The following is a 19,589-nucleotide window of genomic DNA, read 5'->3' as shown; positions in this document are numbered from 1 at the left end:
CACTGTATTAAAACTACACAACTACATTGGAATATTTGTCCATCTTCTTTCCAACCTGAACTAGCCTTTTTCTGTCTCTGTAATAAATACATTATCCTGGTGATCTACTTGTCCAAAGCACATACTGTAAAACAAAACTGTCTTCAAACAGGGATTAAGTGCATTTTTTCTGTAATTATAATTCCTGTCGCTTTTGATGAGCATCTGAATCTTTCAGTCCTCGTTTCCCTTGTGTGTGAATAAGGCCAGGTTCAGAAGTAGGACATCAGAGGACGTGCTGAGGCTGCGGCATGGACAGCCATATTTACAGGACAGGTGGACTACAGCACATCCCTCGGTCCCAATATCAGCTGCAGGCTCACACTGAACATTATAGAAACTCAGCGCGGCTGTAGTGCTTCGCAAGAAGTCCAAGATGGAAACGAAGGTAAGGTTTGATATCCTGTGCAGTTTTCATATGAAGATAAATTCTAATCCTGTTGTTCAATTTTGAATGTATTACGGTGGGAGAGTTTGCATCAGTAACAGTTTAATCTGTTTAGAGGACTGTGTGATTTACTTGGTACCACTCTTAAAACTAAGATCAGAGTCCAGTACAGCAACAAACTATTTGCTCAAAATGAAAAAGGAATCAGTTGGTTAGGATTTATTAAAACTGAACTTTTTGACAAACTGGTTTGGTCTCCTCAGAAACGGTGAATAAAGAGACAACACACTGTTTATGATGCAGAGTACACACTAGTATTGAGGCTTTGGAATAAAAAAAAATTTTTTTAAGTATTGTTATTGTCACATTTTTAGATATCTGACAAAAAACCAACGTCTAAAAGCTTAAACAGTGTCATGTATTCGTTATCAGAGTGGCTGTATGTTTGTTTAAAACGAGTTTCTGTTTTGGGCTCTACTTTACATTTCATTAATTTTGTTTGATCCATCCATCCGTCCGTCCGTCCACAACTGAACAGGTGATGAATACTTATCTTTAGGTGAATTGATTACTGCAACAGTGTCTTCACAGGTCTGCCTAAAAAGTCAGGCAGCTTGCAGTTAATCCAGAACGCTGCTGCCCGCATCCTCACTAAAACTAAGAAAGTAGAGCACGTTACCCTAGTTCTGAAGTCCTTACACTGGCTCCCTGTATCTCACAGAATAGACTTTAAAATACTTACAGTATGTTAGTTTATAAATCACTGAATGGCTTAGCACAAAAATACATTAAAGACCTATTGCTGTTGTATCATTCTTTCAGACCATTCAGGTCTTCTGGTTCAAGTCTACTCTGCATCCCCAGATTCAGAACCAAACATAGAGAAGCAGCATTCATTTCTTATCCTCCACTAACTTGGAATAAACATCCAAAGAAATGTTGAATCCCTGAATTCTTTTAAATCAAAACCACATTGGTTTAGAGTTGCTTTTGACTGTTCTATTTAAACTGTTAACTAAAAAATTTTGGTAAAAGTTTCTATTATAGTATATATAAAGGTCCATTTATAAGTTTTCTCCTGGGTAAAGGGGTGATTTGGGAGTTTCCACCTTAGCAGAAATGTTTAATTTATGTAGAAAAAATATGGACCAAAAAGCATCATGGATCAATGAATGGTTAAAGATTTACATTTTCCTGCAGGGGGTTCGTTTAGTCTCCGAATTTTTACAAAACATTTTAAACCTTTAGTCTATAGTCCAACATTTCTTCGCTTTCCTTTGTCATGCCACTGGAATGTACTTTTTTCATCATGTAAAGCCCTTTGAATTGTGTGATCGCAGATCCTTCCTCCCAGCAGCTGTTATACTTTATAACCACTGCTCTCAACATGCTCAATTAGGGTTAACATCCCTGCTGTTATTTGCACAGTTTTTCCATTTTTTGTAAATAGTGTGTTTTTGTTTTCTCATGCACAATTACAAATGAGCTTCTGGTGAATTTCCAAATCACCCTACTCAGTTGCATTTCATTGAATTTGAGTATCCCATTTTTAATAATTGTACAGTATTTCTTTTTCTTATGTGGTATATTTTTCTTACTGTCTACCCTCACATTTTGATTTTTATAGTTTTTTTACATTTGTATGTACTTGTATACTTCAATTTGCCTTTTACATTGCTGGTGACACTGCCGACACACCTGAATGTCCCCACTGTGGGACAATACAGGTTATTTCTTTTTCTATTTTATTTCTTCTATGCACCCAGGAGCCACAATAATTTTGTTAACTAAGAATTTTGTAGGTGTTTTAGAGGAATGAGGTTGTGGAGGTCTTAGAAATGTGTAAGTATTACATAATGGAATACAATATGTTAATGAGCATTTTTCCATCCTGCTCTCTTGTGTCACTGTGTGGTTTCCTCAATCATGAGACAGTAACATAAGATGGCTTCGTTGATGCTTTCAGGAAGCAATGTTAAATTTTAAACAAATGCAATTAGATGACAGCACACTTCCTGACATGGCTGAACTAACCAAATGAAAAAGAAAGGTTCTGTTGATAGTGCAGATCTGTTGATAGTGATGCACAATGATGGCTGTTGCCAGTGTCAACATCATATCTAATTTTCTGTCAGCTCTGTCCTTGATTAAAATGTTATTTACACTTAACATGTCCCAAAGCAAATGCTTTTGAAACTTCTTTTTTGGCTCAAGTTGAATTTTCTATTTCCCAGATTTTAATAAGAAATCTTATAACATGTATATAATTTCACATTTAGAAAAATAAAACTCTTTGATACTGGACATTGAAGTCAGGTCATTGTTTATCTTGATAACTAGTGCAAATAATTTGAGAACATAATTTGAGATAATTGAGTCCTAAATTAATCTGTTCCCTTTTTATTAGATTGCAGGTAATTACTTTGAAATACATCCACCTAATCAAAGATCAGTAACTGAATACCTTTCCTGTAATGTTGTGTGCAGGAGGGTGAGAGTGGGTCTCTGGGTGGATCGCGTTACAACAACCTTGTATTGCATACCTGCACAGATGCAAAAAACACTCACACAGACTTCTTATACACACAGTTCAACACTCAGGTGAAGAACTGAATGAATGTTTGCTGCTTCGGCTCCATTAATGTTTGAGTAACCCCCTGCTTCCAGAACCAGGTGGCCTGTTACTTTATCGCTGCTGTCAAAGCAGGGGCAACAGCTAAGCGGGAAGCAGCAGTTCCACCCTTTTCTATTTTGGATTGTGATACAAGGGCTGTTTTAAGGCAATATTGCATTTTGGATGGACAATGGAGCATTAGAAGACAGAATAGATTATACCATTGCTGAACTGAAGAGGCTGAAATATGGAAGACATTCTCAAATTTTAAACACTCTTTGTTGGACTGTGTCTGCCTGAGTTGTACACCTGTGGATTGAAGATCTTTACAGAAGGTCGATTCAACCATGACACACATGGCTTTGGAAGTGAGGGAGGTAAATTACTTTAGCTGATTTATCTAAATTACTATGATATATCGACATTACTATGCAACCTTTAGAAGGGATCTTGATCAATAAGTCTTTAGGGTTTCAGAAGGTCTTTCCAAGATATATTGCATATTTATGTTCATCACTTGTACCTGATCATGACAGCACATTGTGCAGCATTTGCCTAAATAAGAAAGGAAAGTGAACAATAGGAGCACCAAAGATGAAATGTCACACCAAAAGGTCTATCTACAGCAGATGAGCAGTGCCTGAGAGGCATGATTTAAAAAACCAATTAAAAATCCAGTAGGAAATAGTAAATGGTCAGATACTGGACTGGTATAAATGAAAAGGAAACAAAAGTGCCCTTACAAATAAATAAATAAATAAATAACTAAATAAACAATAAGTAAATAAATAAAACAAAAGAAGTACCTTCAGAAAGCCCCAAATAAACATTGCATTCAGAAAAAGAAAATTCTGACTCCTTGTAAATAAAATGACTCAAGAATGTTGGATAATGGGCGACTGTGATTCAGTGGGAAGACAAGTCAACTTGCATTCGGAAACTTGAGGGTTCAATTCCAGCTTCCTCCCAGGTTGCTTACCGATCTGCAAAGTGGTGTATAAATGTATATGTATTTGTGAGTTTGACTAGGTTAATGTGGGTTTGAGTAGTCATTATGACTAGAAAGGTGCTATAAAAATCCAGTCAGTTTATGATACTGTGAATCAATTTATGCAGATTTTATAAATATTTACTTTCTTGCAGGACTGAGAAAAGCCTATAAACCTGTGAGCTATCTTGTTCAGGACTTTGGCTTTTGCTAGGATGTCCCAGAGCAAATTGGTCTCTATGGAATAATCAGACTTGGAGTGAATGCAAAATCTCGATAAACGATTACCATGATTTTATGGGCTTGTCTCACCTCATGGTTATTTCTATTATTTATGTACGTTTCTGCAGCACTAGAGACCTTTATTTTTCAATTTTTCCAACAGTAGGTAGACAGGAAATAGGGGGAGAGAGAGGGGGAAGACATTCAGCAAAGGTCTCCAGGTCCAGGACTCAAACCCGGGATGGCTGCTTTGAGGACTGTAGACTTTATACATGGGTCGCATGCTTAACCCCTACACCACCAGCGCCGCGCCCTGTTTCTGTTATTTATTCATCCTTCCTAATATTACCTTACTAGAGGTGCACCTTTAACCTGTCCTGCGGCCTCGGGACAACAGCGGAGTTTTGTAGTCCACAGCCGTTCGCATGCATTTTCAATAGTATGGCAGTGATTTCGTCTCCTTGCTCAGAGTCGCTGTCAGCAGCAAAGTGGATAGGAGCTCTCTGAAAGGACTCTGAGAATCTTTGTGACTACAGGCCCAGATCTTTACTCTTGCAAAGACACTGAAGGGGTCATGTGAGACCGGTTATTCAGTTCACATATGTTGTGGTGGTGCAGAGGGGGTATGGTGTGCTGGGGTTGCTATTAAGTGTTCACCAGTCCTCGTATAATCAAAGCAAGTGTTGGGTGTGCATTCTCTGTGCAAATTCAAGCTTGTTCCATGCATGGGAAGACTTCCACCAAGGCTGCCACCATGTCTCTGATTCGGTTTGCAGTGTTCATGGAAAGGATCTTGAAGTATAGTGATGGACAGGATGGGTCTGGTTTGGTGATGTTGGTCTGTTGGGTTCAAGGTATGACCTTCAGCATGCATTTGTGTGGCTTGCAACAGGGTGTGAAATGGCCAGGATGAGGGTCAGCTCTTCTATGTATGAGGCTATGGTTCTTAATTAGAAAATGATGGATTTCATCTGCTAGTTTTGGGATCTGTGAGGGCCTCAAGTAAAGGAGTTCAGTTATCTTGGTGTCCTCTTCCCAATTCGTGGTAGGATGGACCTGGATATAGATACATGATTTGGGGTCTCATCTGCAGCAATGCAGGTACTGCTCTGGCCTGTCATGGTGACAATAAAGCACTTGATTTACTGGTTTCTCTATGTACCAGCTTACACCTATGGTCTTGAATGGAAAAAGGAGATTGTGGATACAAAATGAACTTCTTTTCTAGAACTGGGTGAGCTCAGCCCTAGAGATAGGGCGAGGATCTCCATCATCTGTGGACAGCTTGGTGTAAAGCTTCTGGTCCTCAGCAATGAAAGTAGTCAGTTATGGGTTTGGCCATCTGATCAAGATGCTTGTCAGACACCTCCCTTTTTCAGGGTTTCTGGGCACATCCCACTTGGAGGAGACCCAGAACATAAAGGAGGTCCATTTCTCTTTTGGCCAGGGGACACCTTGGGATCCCTCAGAATTAGCAGTAGAGTATTGCTGGTGAGAAGCATTTCTGGGCTGCGCTCTAGAATCTGCTAGCTAAACAAGCAGATCTCAGATAAGTGGAACACTATATTTGAATGAACATGTTTAAAAGCACACATTATATTTACGATAAATAAGCAATTGTTGGTCTATTTATCTGCACTCATTGGGAAAATAAGAGTATGTAAAAGGCTGTATGTCAAAGGATAATGTCTGATAACAATAGGGGTGGAATATTAAGGAGTAACACAAAGATGTTTTAAATGAAATATATTTATGATTATGGTGCAGTTTAGTGCGGCTTGTTTTGCAGGTGTTGGGGTCATCCATTTTGGTCGGACAGACGGACTAGGCTGCAGTGTTTGACGTGCAGCTCAACAGACGTCGCAGCTCTGACATCACCCAGGATTATAAAACCCGCGGAAAATAAGCTTTCGTTGCCATTTCCAGCGTGACTCACTGGGCGACGCGATGGAGGCGCATATCTGGAGAGACAAAAGCTCGCAGGCAAACGTTTTTCTTCACCGGCCATTACCGGAAGAGCTTGAAAGCTGGAAACCTGTCTGATACAAGAAAGTCAGAAGATTCATATACCGATCGAAGACCCCCCCGACACCCAGCGCAGGTGAAAAACCCACACAGGTTTTATTTCCAAGGAGATGAGTTTTCCTCCTTGTGATTCAGTTGACTAAACGGTTCTTCTTATTTTCCCCGTTTAGGACAGATGAGAAGTTTACAGTTTTTTTGAGTTGATCACAGACGCGTGATCTCTCCCCCCCCCTCGTTTTTCTTCAGACCTGACCCATCTCAACCGGTAGAGAGAAGAAATCAATGTTAGAGTAATTTCATTCTTTTTATTTTAAATCGGATAGGTGCATTTAGACGTCTGGACAGGGTGAGGCATAGTTAAGGTGATTCAGAATCACCAGTAGTTAATCAAGGTATCAACTTGTTGCATGCAACACTGATTGAAGTGTTTTATGCTGAGCTGTTTTGATTTGCTGTGCAAGTGAGCTGAATCGCGCAGCGCGGATGCAATCAGCAAGGTGTATGTTTTGTCCGGCTGATCTCAAATCAGCCAGGAGTTAGAAGTTGGACTTTTAAAGTTTTTCCATTGGCCTGACCACTCCTTTGTCCCAGTTTTATTACTGGAGTTTTTTTCCACTAGGTTCCCGCCTCAGAGTTTTATGATTCTTTGTTCGAGAATCGGGGCAATCAGCTGCTAGTGGCTAACACTCCAGGCCCACCATTTTACCAGCTGATCACTGCAATTGAGACATCACCAGGAGGACTTCTCTTTCCAAGTTAACCCAAATCGCACATTTTCTCCATAAAACTGCTGGTTTGATCTTCATAGACACTCAATGCGCATATATTTTCTTTTATTATTATTGTTAGATAGTCATTTTTATCCCTTTTGTGTAGAATAGTGCTTGTTAGTTAGGTGAAGGTTTTTGGACCAGAATAGTATATCAGGGCTATATGGCTTCAATAAATCTTCACATATATATTTAAGAGAAGCGTTTGTGTTTATTTAGTGCAGTAGTGATTTATCTGTCAAAATAAGGTCAAAGTTCCCCCACCTTCGGTGAAGCGGTTGATTAAACAGGGACATCTAGCATGGTTTTGGTTAATAATTCTCAATTATTAATAATAATTTCTCGTACTCGTACTCATCGTCTTCCGCTTATCCGGGACCGGTTTGCAGGGGCTGCAGACTCAGCAGAGACACCCAGACACCTCCTCCACCTCCTCCGGGGGGAGCTCAAGGCGGTCCCAGGCCAGCCGAGAGACATAGTCCCTCCAGCGTGTCCTGGACCATCCCCTGGGCTTCTCCCGGTGGGACGTGCCTGGTACACCTCCAAAGGAAGGCGTCCAGGAGGCATCCGGTATAGATGCCCAAACCACCTCAACTGGCTCCTTTCAATGTGGAGGAGCAGCGGCTCTACTCCGAGTCCCTCCCGGATGGCCGAGCTCCTCACCCTATCTCTAAGGGAGTGCCCGGCCACCCTACGGAGGAAGCTCATTTCTGCCGCTTGTATCCGGGATCTCGTTCTTTCGGTCATGACCCAAAGTTCATGGCCATAGGTGACGGTAGGAACGTAGACCAACCGGTAAATCGAGAGCTTCGCTTTTCGGCTCAGCTCTCTCTTAACCACAACAGAGCGGCACAGCGCCCCCAATTACTGCGGCAGCCGCACCGATCCGTCTGTCGATCTCCCACTCCATTCTTCCCTCACTCGTGAACAAGACCCCGAGATACTTCAACTCCTCCACTTGAGGCAGGAACTCCCCTCCAACCTGAAGAGGACAAGCCCCCCTTTTCCGGTCGAGAACCATGGCCTCGGACTTCGAGGAGGTGATCATCATCCCAGCCGCTTCACACTCGGCTGCGAACCGCCCCAGCTCATGCTGTCGGTCTTGGCTAGAGGGGGCCAGCAGGACCATGTCATCTGCAAAAAGAAGAGACGAAATCCACTGGTCCCTACTAGCGCTAAGATAGCCGGATTTTACAAAAACAAAACTTCATAGAATGAAAACATTCAGATTATTTCATCCTAAATCTGTCTCTATATTATTCTGCCCAAACACTTAACCTCATGAATTGTGGTGAGGAATGTTGTCCAAGCAACGAAGGTTGAAGAGATATCCACCGTGAACGAAGGTTAGCTTCCCGCTAACCTCCAGCTGTGGATGAAGAATGAACGTTGTCCGCTGCAGTCTTCCTTCAGGCTGAGAGACTGCCGGGGCTCCTCTCGAACACCGCTTGCGTCTGCGGGGCCTCGGAGAGACAGTCAAGTAATGCTTGTACCTTAATTATCCCTGTTCATGAATGAAAATACCGGATACACAAACAGTATTTCATTCTACTTAACTTTGCATATGATCGATGATCGTATGGCTTTGGATCCAGTTAAATTTATGTCATTTTGCAAGCAAAAGACATCAGCGCGCTTTGTTTCCCTCCTATCCCGATGGCCATCGGTGTGGAAGAGAGCGATATGTGGGAAGGGTGGGGGTCTTATACGGGCAGTGGCATCACTAGGAAGTCCTTTGCTACCCCTCTTCCCCCTTCGGAGTTGTGCTTTATTTTGGGTAATGGCGCCACAGGAAGTCCGCATTTATCCCCTTTCCTGGCTGTGCTGGAAGAAGGTTAATGCACTTTATTTTGAAAAGTTCCAGGAATGTCCGTACCAGAGTTTTAGTGTTGAAATCCATGGCTGTAGGTCCCAACACGGACCAAACTCCTGCTCCGCTTGTACAGGGACCGGATGGCCCCTAATAAAGGGCCCCCAATTCCATACTTCTGGAGCACCCCCCACAGGGCAGCACAAGGGACACAGTCGAATGGTTTCTCCAGGTCCAAAAAAACACGTGGACCGGTTGGGCAAACCCTCAAGCACCCTGTAGAGGGTATAGAGCTGGTCCAGTGTTCCACGGCCAGGACAGAAACCACAATGCTCCTTCTGAAGCCGAGGTTCGACTATCTCCTCTCCAATACCCTGGCGTAGGCCTTACCAGGGAGGCTGAGGAGTGTGATCCCTCTGTAGTTGGAACACACCCTCCGGTCACCCTTCTTATGAAAGGGGACCACCACCCCAGTCTGACAGTCCAGAGGCCTGTCCCCGACCGCCACGCAATGTTGAAGAGGCGTGTCAACCATGACGGCCCCACATAATCCAGAGGTTTGAGGTACTCTCGGCGATCTCATCCACACCCAAAGCTCTGCCACCGCGGAGCTTTTTAACCACCTCGGTGACTTCAGCCTGGGTGATGAAAGAGTCCAACCCCGAGTCCCCAGCTTCTGTTTCCACCAGGGAATGCGTGATGACCCTAACCCTAACCCGACTATTTCTAGTCGATATCTCTAGACCTCTCGCACAAGCTCAGGCTCCTCACCCCCCAGCAAGGTGACATTCCACGTCCCTAGAGCCAGCCTAAGCATCCGGGGATCGGGCCGCTGAGGTCTCCACCTTCGCCCGCCGCCCAATCCTCTTTGCACCGATCCCTCACGGTTCCCCCTGCAGGTGGTGGGCCCACTGGGGGATGGCTTCGTGTCTCTCGTTCAGGCTTGGCCCGGCCGGGTCCTACGAGGAGCAACCCAGCCACCAGGTGCTCTCCGGCGAGTCCCGACCCCAGGCCTGGCTCCAGGGTGGGACCCCGGCACCGCCGTACTGGGCGACGTCACGTGCCTCAATCTACTAGTCCTCATGAAGGATTCTTGAACCGCTCTTTGTCTGACCCGTCACCTAGAGCCTGTTTGCATAATAATTTACTAATTGTAATTATTAAGGGCTTTGAGCCCATAATCACAACACCAGAGGACATCTCTGATTTCAATTTGTAAGTAATGATTTTGGTTAAGAAATGTTTTTTCTGAATTATGATTTTTAATTATAAATTTTGATAAACATTACTTAATCAATAATCATAATCCTTACACAGGTTTGCCATTTTTACATTTGCCATTCACTCTTTTGGGCTTAATCCATCCTGTGTTCAGCTTCTGCTGCAGGTTTTTTTGGTACAAAATTATTTAAATAGCTGTTCAGGAACAAACTTGAGACAATTTAGCCAATCCTGACAAAGACCCTCTAATGTCTAGCATGCAATGGCGAAAACATTCAGCTGAAATGGCCGATCAGTGTGAGGCAGGTGATGGTGAGTTAACTCAGGGGAGGTACATTTTAGCGCTGGCACCTTTGAAGGACAGTTGAAGGTCAGGTTTCTCCAGACACTTGGAGCCCCCTAAACGTATGTTGCCCTTGGTGATGTGTGGTGTCACTCAGTGGCCCATGAGGAGTGCTATCTCTTTCAGAAGGCTAACTGCCACTTTGTGGCTGAGTAACAGGATCCAGCATCATACTGGATGGACACAGACAATAGGGCGTCCTCTCAGGTGATGATGTTTAAGTCAGATAGACTTTCCTGTTCAGATATGTATTACTGTGGTTGCTTATATTTAAATGTGGCTGCATAGTTTGTCTCATTTTTTTTTTTGCTTACAGTTCAGCAAGTCAGGTCATTTAGTTTAAGTGAAATGACAACAATACCAGGAAAACTGTTTTTTTTTTGTGTGGTTTTTGTAACATTCCTGCATAGTGTTTTGTCTTCCGTCTGTTTTCAGAGGTCACATTTCCTTTGTTTTACAATCTGTCTTCTGTACTCAATGATATCTGATAACTTAGATGCTGAAAAAACATGACGTGCCAACAACAGCCTTGATGTTCTGCGTCCGACTTGTTGCTGTACATGCAAATTACCACACTTTGCTTTATCTTCAACCATTTCATATTTTAAAGCCTGTAATGCCATCAGCATCTAGAATATATGATTAATTAATTCAATTACTTTGCAAGTTTTAAACCAAATGCAATGTCCTTATATTCTTATTCTAATAAGAGTGACTAACTTGTTATCTTTTAAAATGTGACTAAAATGTGGGGTGTTAGGCCTGAAAATATATCCATAGAAGAAGTTTAATCTTGCCTGAAAGACATGCCTTTAATTCAAATTCAATTATATTCAAAAACCCTTTATTAATGCCAAAGGGAAATTAAATATTGTTGTAGCTCATATTATACAGGTTTCTTTAAAGAGCTGTTGTAGATGCTGATGGCTGTGGGCAGGAAGGATCTCCTGTAGAGGTCTGTCTTACAGCAGATCTGAAGAGGCCTCTGACTGAAGACATTCTGTTGTTGTACAACAGTCTCATGAAGCGGATGCTCAGGGAAGAATCCTTCTTTCCACAATGATCTCCAGAGTTTCCAGTGGAGTCCCCAGAACAGAACCAGCTTTCTTTATCAGCTTGTTGAGCTTTTTTAAGTCCCTGGCTCTGATGCTGCTTCCCCAGCAGATGATGGCTGAGAGAGAGATCACACTCTCCACAACAGACTTATAGAAGATATGCAGCATCTTGCTGCAAACATCAAAGGTCCTCAGCTTCCTCAAGAAGTACAGTCTGCTCTGTCCCTTCTTGTAGACGGCTTCACAGTTACATCTCCACTCCAGTCTGTTGTCCGGGTGAACGCCGAGGTATTTATACTCCTCCACCACCTCAACTTCTTCGATTATGATGGAAATAGTGTTTGACTTATTTTTGTTTCTCCTAAAATTTACAATCATCTCATCTCAAAATGTCCAAGTTTTAGTAGTTTTAATAGTTTCACCTAAAGAAATAGATGCAAACACTGTTTTTGTGACATGCAGGCTGCTGGTAACAAAGTACATTAAAGTACTATTAAAAATTGTTTCTTTGATTTAGCTTTCTGTTATGCAGAGAGTTGTAGTGTGGAAAAGAGAAGACATCACTCTAAATCAGTTTATTATCCTCCAGTCATTACAGAAAGCAGCAGCTTCCAAAATGGCAATCCACCCATCTCTCTCAGTTACATCAAGTGTATATACTAAGGTCCCGTCTTCTCAGTTCAAACTGGCCTATTATATCATCCTTCCAGAGAGGGAAAAGAAAAACAAATACGATTAACTTTCACATAAATAATTACAATATTAACTATTATTTATAAGTAATGAAATATAAAGCAAACATATCAGATATACACATACACAATTTATAGGTCACTTCAAACTTCATTTAATTACTTTGAATTTCTATACATGATCAACCAATCAAACTCCTACTCTCACCAGCTCACATCCAATAAAAGAGCTGCATTTGAGGCATGCCTCCGCTGTAACTGCAATACAAGATGGCTGCCACAGAAGACACACTCACATGGTGATATTTGGACTGAGTGACTTAAATACCACAACCAAACATTTTTCCTGTACTGTGTACTGGTGCCCAACAGAATGTTTAGAATTAATTTCACAACATTCAGTAACCACTACAAAGTAGTTAGGAAAGAAATTAGTGATTACCAACACTTTTGCCTGAAGAGCGTTTTTCTAGCTAGATAATTCATAACCAAGGCTGCATGGTGGTAATTCAAACATGCGATATGATGGATTATGTTTCTTGATCAAACAAAGATAACCACAAGCAACTTCCTGTAGGTAGATATTATATATCAGAGTCACATAGCCATATTTCCTAATTGTAGATTATAAACGGATTATAGAAAACTACCTTGGATCATCCATTGTCAAAGCGGGTAAAAATGCTAACAAGTAGGGTCTGAACTGACGCAAAGATGGCTCTGTTTTTTTGTAAAATAAAATTGGCAAAACTAAGACAGCAAAATGATGAGAGATTAGAATGAATAACAACTGTTTTGATTTGCATTTACTTTCTAAAGCAATGTTAAAACAATTTGATGGAAAAAGTGAAAGACAACAGAGTTTTTACGATCCAAATGGAAAACACATTTTCTTCAAAGAATGCAGTCATATATTTGTTTTTTGTACATGCCAATAGAAAATGTGTTTTAATAATCACAACTGTCATGATGAAGATATTTATAAAAATAGAAGATACAGTCCTTATGTGTTTTTATCTTCATACATTCACAAACACAAATAGAAAGAAAACAAGCAAACACATATTTAAAGTCTGTATACTTCCTTTTGTAAATGTCGCTACATAATTTATGACTTCCTATTAGAGGAAACTGAGACTGTGATCCATCAGTGTTTCCTGTGTTCCTCTAATAAAAGCAGATGTTCAAGTTCAGTTTGGAAAAAAAGAAGAGGGGCACAGACAAGCATTAAGGACCCTGAGAGTAGGTCATTTTTTTATTTGACTTCTAGCCAAACATTGTTTACTTCTTTGCATGTGGTTCAGGTTTTCTAAACCTGAATTATTTGAGTAATTGTAATATTTAGCTGTAGCTTTCTGCTGTGTTATTAAATGGGCAGTTTAATTTCTTGGAGAATGAGCTTTAGTAACTGTGACTTCATAACAGGTCAACTCGGCAGTGATAAATGGCAAACTACTGAAACAGGATACCAGAGGGCTCCTTCATACTGCCATACTCAAAGTGCAATGAATCATTGATTGTGAGCTGGCAGAAACTGAGCTGTTTATTAAGTAGCTAGGTATGTCCTGTAATTATGCATATAATCATGCACTCTGCTACCTCATAACTATGCTTTGATGCTGCTTGTAGTTGCTGTAGGTGTCGTTGAAACCGCTTCTGGCCTCAAAATAAATTCTGTTTTCCAGACTCAGTTTTCTATTTTGATATTTACAGAATGGGTCTGTAGAGAACGCAGAAGCAGATACGATAGAGGTGGCCGAATTTAGATTTGACATAAGAACAGCGGATGTGGCCAAGGACACCACCTGGAATTCACAGATATAGGCACAAATATGCAGGCAACGAGGCGCCCACTGGGAGAAATATTTTACCAGGATTGTTGGCATGTGTCTGAATGTCTTCCTCACACATGACACACAAAAAATAACTTTAGAAAGAAAGATCCTACACAAAAAGAAAACTACAGCTGCATCCTTCCAAACACTGAAGGGTATGGACATTATTTTTCATCTGTTTGAGGTTGAACAGTTAATGGCTGTAGTGCAGGAAATAATGTTAAAAATATCGTGAAAAGTCTTTTAGCTCAAATAAAAATAAAAGTTCTGTTTGAATTAAACCAAAGCAGGGATATTAAAAGTCACATTTGTTTTGGCCTTTGATGAATCTAAATAATTTAAACATTTATGTAGGCATGTTTTCCATTTTCCACTTTTCAATCAATTTCAATCACTTTTTTTTAAAGGACTGGTAAATTTGTCTTTTATATGTCTTTTCAATAACATGTAGCTCTTAAGCAAAGTGGGTCCATAAAAAAATGAAAGAAACAAAGGAAAATTCAGGAAGGGCTTTTCATCTTTCAGCTGCAGCACTTTAGTAAAAATAATACTATTTTATTTCTCTCAAACTATGGTTTTTGTCATATTTTCTTTTTAAACTGCCTATGATAACCAAAGACTGCTGCTAAAGAAAAAATAAAGTATTTGAGTAAATATATTCACACAATACTGGATCAAATATAGACCAGTCTTGGCTTGATTTTGGGGTTTAACCCACCATCCTGGGTTACAGTTTTCACCTAGAAACTGGCTTATAGTTAGAAATGTCTAACCTGAAGTCAACAAAAGAATCGGCTGAAAGGAAATATCATTTAACCTGGATTACTAAACAAGTAAATGATATTACACATATATTTATAAAATATATACTGTATATTATATACTATACACATATTATTATATTATATTATATTATATTATATTATATTATATTATATTATATTATATTATATTATTAATCCCACTAGGAGAATTGTTTGCCACATTAACATAAGAGATGAAGTTGTGCAAATCAGTTGTGCAAAAAACTATGCAGTTCAAAAAAACATATACATTATTAAAAAAAACTAATCAATCAATCATTTTCAAAATGGCGCCCTGTGAAAAACGACAAGGTCCCTTTGTCTGGTCGTGTATAAACGAACAAGCTAGGTTACAATTTATGACCAGTTTGTTTAGGAATTTAGGAGTTTGACCTGAATGGACAATAACATGTTATCTCTACATGTACTTCTGTTGTTTCCTTGTAATTTTTCTGATTTTTCGACTCAGAGCCTAGAGGATCGGTGTAACCGGATCCTGAGGAACATGGAAGCCTCTCTCACGGCCCGGGATCGGGTGGGCATCCAGGATTTTGTTCTCCTGGACCCCTACACGAGTGAGAGTGCCTTTTTGGACAACCTGAGGAAACGCTTCCATGAGAACCTGATTTATGTGGGTGTTTCCTGTGCAGCTCATCCCTTTAGCCTAATGAAACCTCACAGACCTCAATTTATAACCCCTGCTGTTTTAATGTGGCATTTTACCTTCTGCTGAATCTGTCACCTTGTGTTGCTGAGATAGCAGCTCTGCTTCTCTTAATGTGCAGTGCAAGCATTAAAAATGTTTCTACCACCCACTGGGTCATGATGACAAGTTATTAACTAAACTTATTGCTGTTGGTAAAGGACAAAACTAAATGCAGTGCTGAAGGAGAATTTTGTAATGTCATGCAATCATTAAGAAAAACTGTTTTATTATCATTGAATGTACAACAGCTGCAAAGCATGAATTTATGCCCTTGTCTCTGTTTGAAGACCTACATTGGGACTCTTCTGGTGTCGGTCAACCCATATAAAGACTTAGGCATCTACAGCAAAAAGCAAATGGATACCTATATGGGAGTTAACTTCTTTGAGCTGCCACCTCACATGTAAGTTTTTAGCTTTTATATACATTTTTAAACATGTTAGATATGACAGAATTATTGGGTATATGTTTTTTTAAAGAGTAAAAAGATATCTGAACTGAACTCAGTGAACCGCATGGTCAAAACATTACTTGTAAATAGCCATCACAACTTCACGTATTTTGAAGGCCCACAAAGAGGGAAGAAACCAATGTACAAAAGCATTGCAAAAGTATTCACACCCCTGGAACCTTTCCATATTTTTCATACTTACGTTTGTTCTATTGAGATTTTGTGTAATTAACAAACTCAAAGCATTGCATAATTATGAAGTGGAAAAAAAAGGTTACTTTGTTTTCAATTTTCTATTCAAATAGAAATCTTAAAATTGTGTCGTGCAGTTGTATTTAGCTTGTCTAAGTTAAAAAAGTGTAAAGCCCCGTTTTGCTGCACTTGCACCTGCAATTCTTTTTGGGTAATGTCTATACCAGTTTTGTACATCTAGAGATTGAAATCCGTGCACATTCTCACATTTGTTGTCACTTTGGAAGGTAAACCGCCACCTCAGTCTCAAGTCTATTACAGCCTCTGTCACATTTTTCTATTTTTGCCCGAAATTTAGCTTCATCTGTCTTTAATCGACTCTGACCGGCTTGTTTAATTCCCACAGCATAATGCCGCCACCACAATCTCTCACAGGGGCTATATGGTGTCCAGGGTAATGTGCAGTGTTCACAGCATTTTTAAGCAGTTTTCACTTGTTCCTATAGGCAAGCAAAAATTATTTTTCAATTATTTTATGCTGCAGTGTATCTATTGTGATGTGAAAATTATGTGCTAAGGTGCAAAATATTCTAAATGAGCAGATGTGAAATAAAAACCTACTGTAAATTGGTACTGGAAATGTTATGAAATAATCTAAAAAAAAAAGGATAACTTCTCTGAGTTGAAAAATGTATTCATCACATGACAAAAAGACTTTCCTTACATTACCTTAATCTGTTATTGCATTCTTAGTTATGCTCTGGCAGACAACGTCTTCCGCACCATGCTGTCAGAGTTCAACAACCACTTCATCTTGATCTCAGGAGAGAGCGGGGCTGGAAAAACCGAGGCCTCCAAAAAAATCCTCCAGTTCTACGCTGTCAGCTGTCCGAGCACCAGACTCCTCAACAACGTAGGGGACAGGCTCCTTCTCTCCAATCCAGTGCTTGAAGTCAGTGGTACACTTATGTTATGCTCTATTTTAGGTAAACATGTTATTTTTAATCAAGCATTTGATTTTATTTATTTTTTGTTGTCAAACCCGTAGGCTTTCGGAAATGCCAAAACCCTGAAAAATGACAACTCAAGTCGATTTGGGAAATACATGGACATCCAGTTCGACTATAGGGTAGACTGGAATATTTACCCAAAATTAGAAAGGCAGCAGTCTAATATGCTAAAATGTTGACAGATTAGGTACCGATTTGAGTTTAGAGATTGCCTATTTCCTCAGGGTGAAGCTGTTGGTGGTCACATCCTCAGTTACCTGCTGGAGAAGTCCCGCGTGGTGCACCAGAACCATGGCGAGAGAAACTTCCACATCTTCTACCAGTTGGTGGAAGGAGGAGAGGAGGATCTGCTCCGCTGGCTCGGCCTGGAGAGAAACTGCAAGAACTACCGTTATCTTGTGCAGGTAAGAGGAAAATAAGCCTTCTGTTTACTCATGCACCAAAAACATTTTACTCAAAGGTTAAAATGTCATGCTTTTAGGGGGACTGTGCCAAAGTTAGCTCGATCAATGATAAAAGTGATTGGAAGACAGTGCGTAAAGCCCTGTCTGTCATAGACTTCAGCGAGAGTGACACTGAGGTGAGGAGGCACAGTTAATTATGTTTAAATATGGATAATGATTTATTTTACTGACTGTCTCTGTCTTGTGTTCATGCAGCACCTATTTGCAATTATTGCCAGTGTGCTCCATTTGGGAAATCTAAAGTTTGAAGCAGATGCTCGAGGATATGCCACTGTCAAAAACTACCAGGAGTTGCACTGGGTGTCAAAAGTAAACTTTTTGTCTGTGTTACAACAACCTTCTCATGCGTACCTTGAATACATTTAACGATCAGAGTGTGATTTTGTCTGTGCTTGTGGCAGTTGTTGGGTATTCCTAATCAGGTGCTACAACAGGGCTTAACCCACAGAAAGATAGAAGCCAAAACAGAAGAGGTAACCCTCCCATAGCTTTGAATGGATTTCACCAATTTGTGATGTTTATTTGCAGTCACACGTTTACATTATTTTGCTTTTAAAGGTCCTCAGCCCCTTCTCTGTGGAACATGCAGTATATGCCAGGGATGCTCTTGCCAAAGCCATCTATGATCGAACCTTCAACTGGCTGGTCAACAAGATCAATGAATCACTGGCTAATCAGGTCAGGACTATTTTGTCACATTACATCTGCAGGCTTTAGTGTGTTTTATAGGAAAAACATTCTACAAAGTACTGCACAGTGTCTCTGATGAACAAAAACATCCCCACAGCACTACCCTGTGTCATGATGATGGTGTGTTTAGGGCAATGTGCAGTGTTAGTCTTTTGCCACATGTAGCATTGTATTTATACATCAAAAGTTCATTCTCATTGACTTTCTTTTTGCTACTCTTTCGGCCAAATTTGTAGAGTACATGACTAGTAGACGTCCCGTTTACACATTTACCACCTGAACTGTGGGTCGCTGCAGCTCCTCCAGAGTTACCATTAGCTTCTTGGTTGCTTTTCAGATTAATGCTCTCATTTTCTGATCTGTTACTTTTGGTGGACAGCCATGTTTTGCTTATGTTCAAAGCTTGTTATACTATTTTATAACCTAACCTGTTTTAAACTTCTCCAGAACTTTATCTCTGGTCTGTCTGTTGTGTTCTTTGGTCTTTGTGATGCTGTTTGTTCACTAAAGCTCACTAATAAACCTCTGAGTCATTTACTGAATAGATGCATTTATACTGGAATTAAATAAGACACAAATAGATTAGTTTAGTATTTAGCTAACTGCTGAAGGCAAATAGCTGCACCACATTTCATGTTGGGGTGTCAGAGTAAAGGAGGCTGAATACAAATGCACAAGACACTTTTTAGATTTTTTATTAGTAAAAAAATGTGAAGATTATTACCTCTTTCATCTACCTCACAATTCTGTGCAACTTTCTTTTGTTCTATTACAAAAAACTCAGTACAATACACTGAATTTGATTTGTGTCTGTTAAGTAACAAAATGTGAAACATTTGAATGGGTATGAAAACTTTTGCAAGGCACTCTATAACCTTAAATTTCTCAATACGTGCCTTGGGCTGCTGCCACAAACCAGTATCTGTGTGTGTGTGTGTGTGTGTGTGTGTGTGTATGTGTGGGTGTGCACTACATGCAGGATTCCTCCAGGAAAATGGTCATCGGTCTGCTGGACATCTATGGGTTTGAAGTTTTCAGTGTAAACAGGTGTGATCATGCACATTTGACTGTTTCTAGACAAAAACATCTTAAAAATTTTTTTTACTTTTTATCCCTTTTTCCATTTCAGCTTCGAACAGTTCTGCATCAACTACTGCAACGAGAAGCTGCAGCAGCTTTTCATCCAGCTGACGCTCAAATCAGAGCAGGAGGAGTACGAACTGGAAGGAATTGAAGTAATAAAACTGTCATTCAGTCTGCATAAGTAGAAG

At 40.3% G+C, this 19,589-nt stretch overlaps 1 protein-coding gene across 1 annotated transcript in view; it reads left to right on the top strand.

The window, feature by feature from the left end:
• The window catches only part of myo1hb (myosin IHb), a 30,438-nt gene that overhangs the window by 3,852 nt on the left and 6,997 nt on the right, over window positions 1-19,589 (top strand). Inside the window, exons 2-13 of the mRNA XM_047371676.1 lie at window positions 245-427; window positions 15,275-15,436; window positions 15,799-15,914; window positions 16,908-17,106; window positions 17,203-17,283; window positions 17,389-17,568; window positions 17,646-17,744; window positions 17,824-17,937; window positions 18,030-18,101; window positions 18,187-18,306; window positions 19,298-19,365; window positions 19,448-19,553. Of these exons, the coding sequence (XP_047227632.1) occupies window positions 416-427; window positions 15,275-15,436; window positions 15,799-15,914; window positions 16,908-17,106; window positions 17,203-17,283; window positions 17,389-17,568; window positions 17,646-17,744; window positions 17,824-17,937; window positions 18,030-18,101; window positions 18,187-18,306; window positions 19,298-19,365; window positions 19,448-19,553 (1,329 nt within the window). The 5' untranslated portion in view covers window positions 245-415. The remainder of the gene's footprint in view (window positions 1-244; window positions 428-15,274; window positions 15,437-15,798; window positions 15,915-16,907; window positions 17,107-17,202; window positions 17,284-17,388; window positions 17,569-17,645; window positions 17,745-17,823; window positions 17,938-18,029; window positions 18,102-18,186; window positions 18,307-19,297; window positions 19,366-19,447; window positions 19,554-19,589) is intronic.

This window comes from Girardinichthys multiradiatus, chromosome 8 (genome assembly GCF_021462225.1).
Source record: "Girardinichthys multiradiatus isolate DD_20200921_A chromosome 8, DD_fGirMul_XY1, whole genome shotgun sequence".
NCBI lineage: Eukaryota > Metazoa > Chordata > Actinopteri > Cyprinodontiformes > Goodeidae > Girardinichthys > Girardinichthys multiradiatus.
The sequence above is the reverse complement of the archived record's forward strand: the minus strand, read 5'-3'. Positions and strand labels throughout refer to the sequence as shown.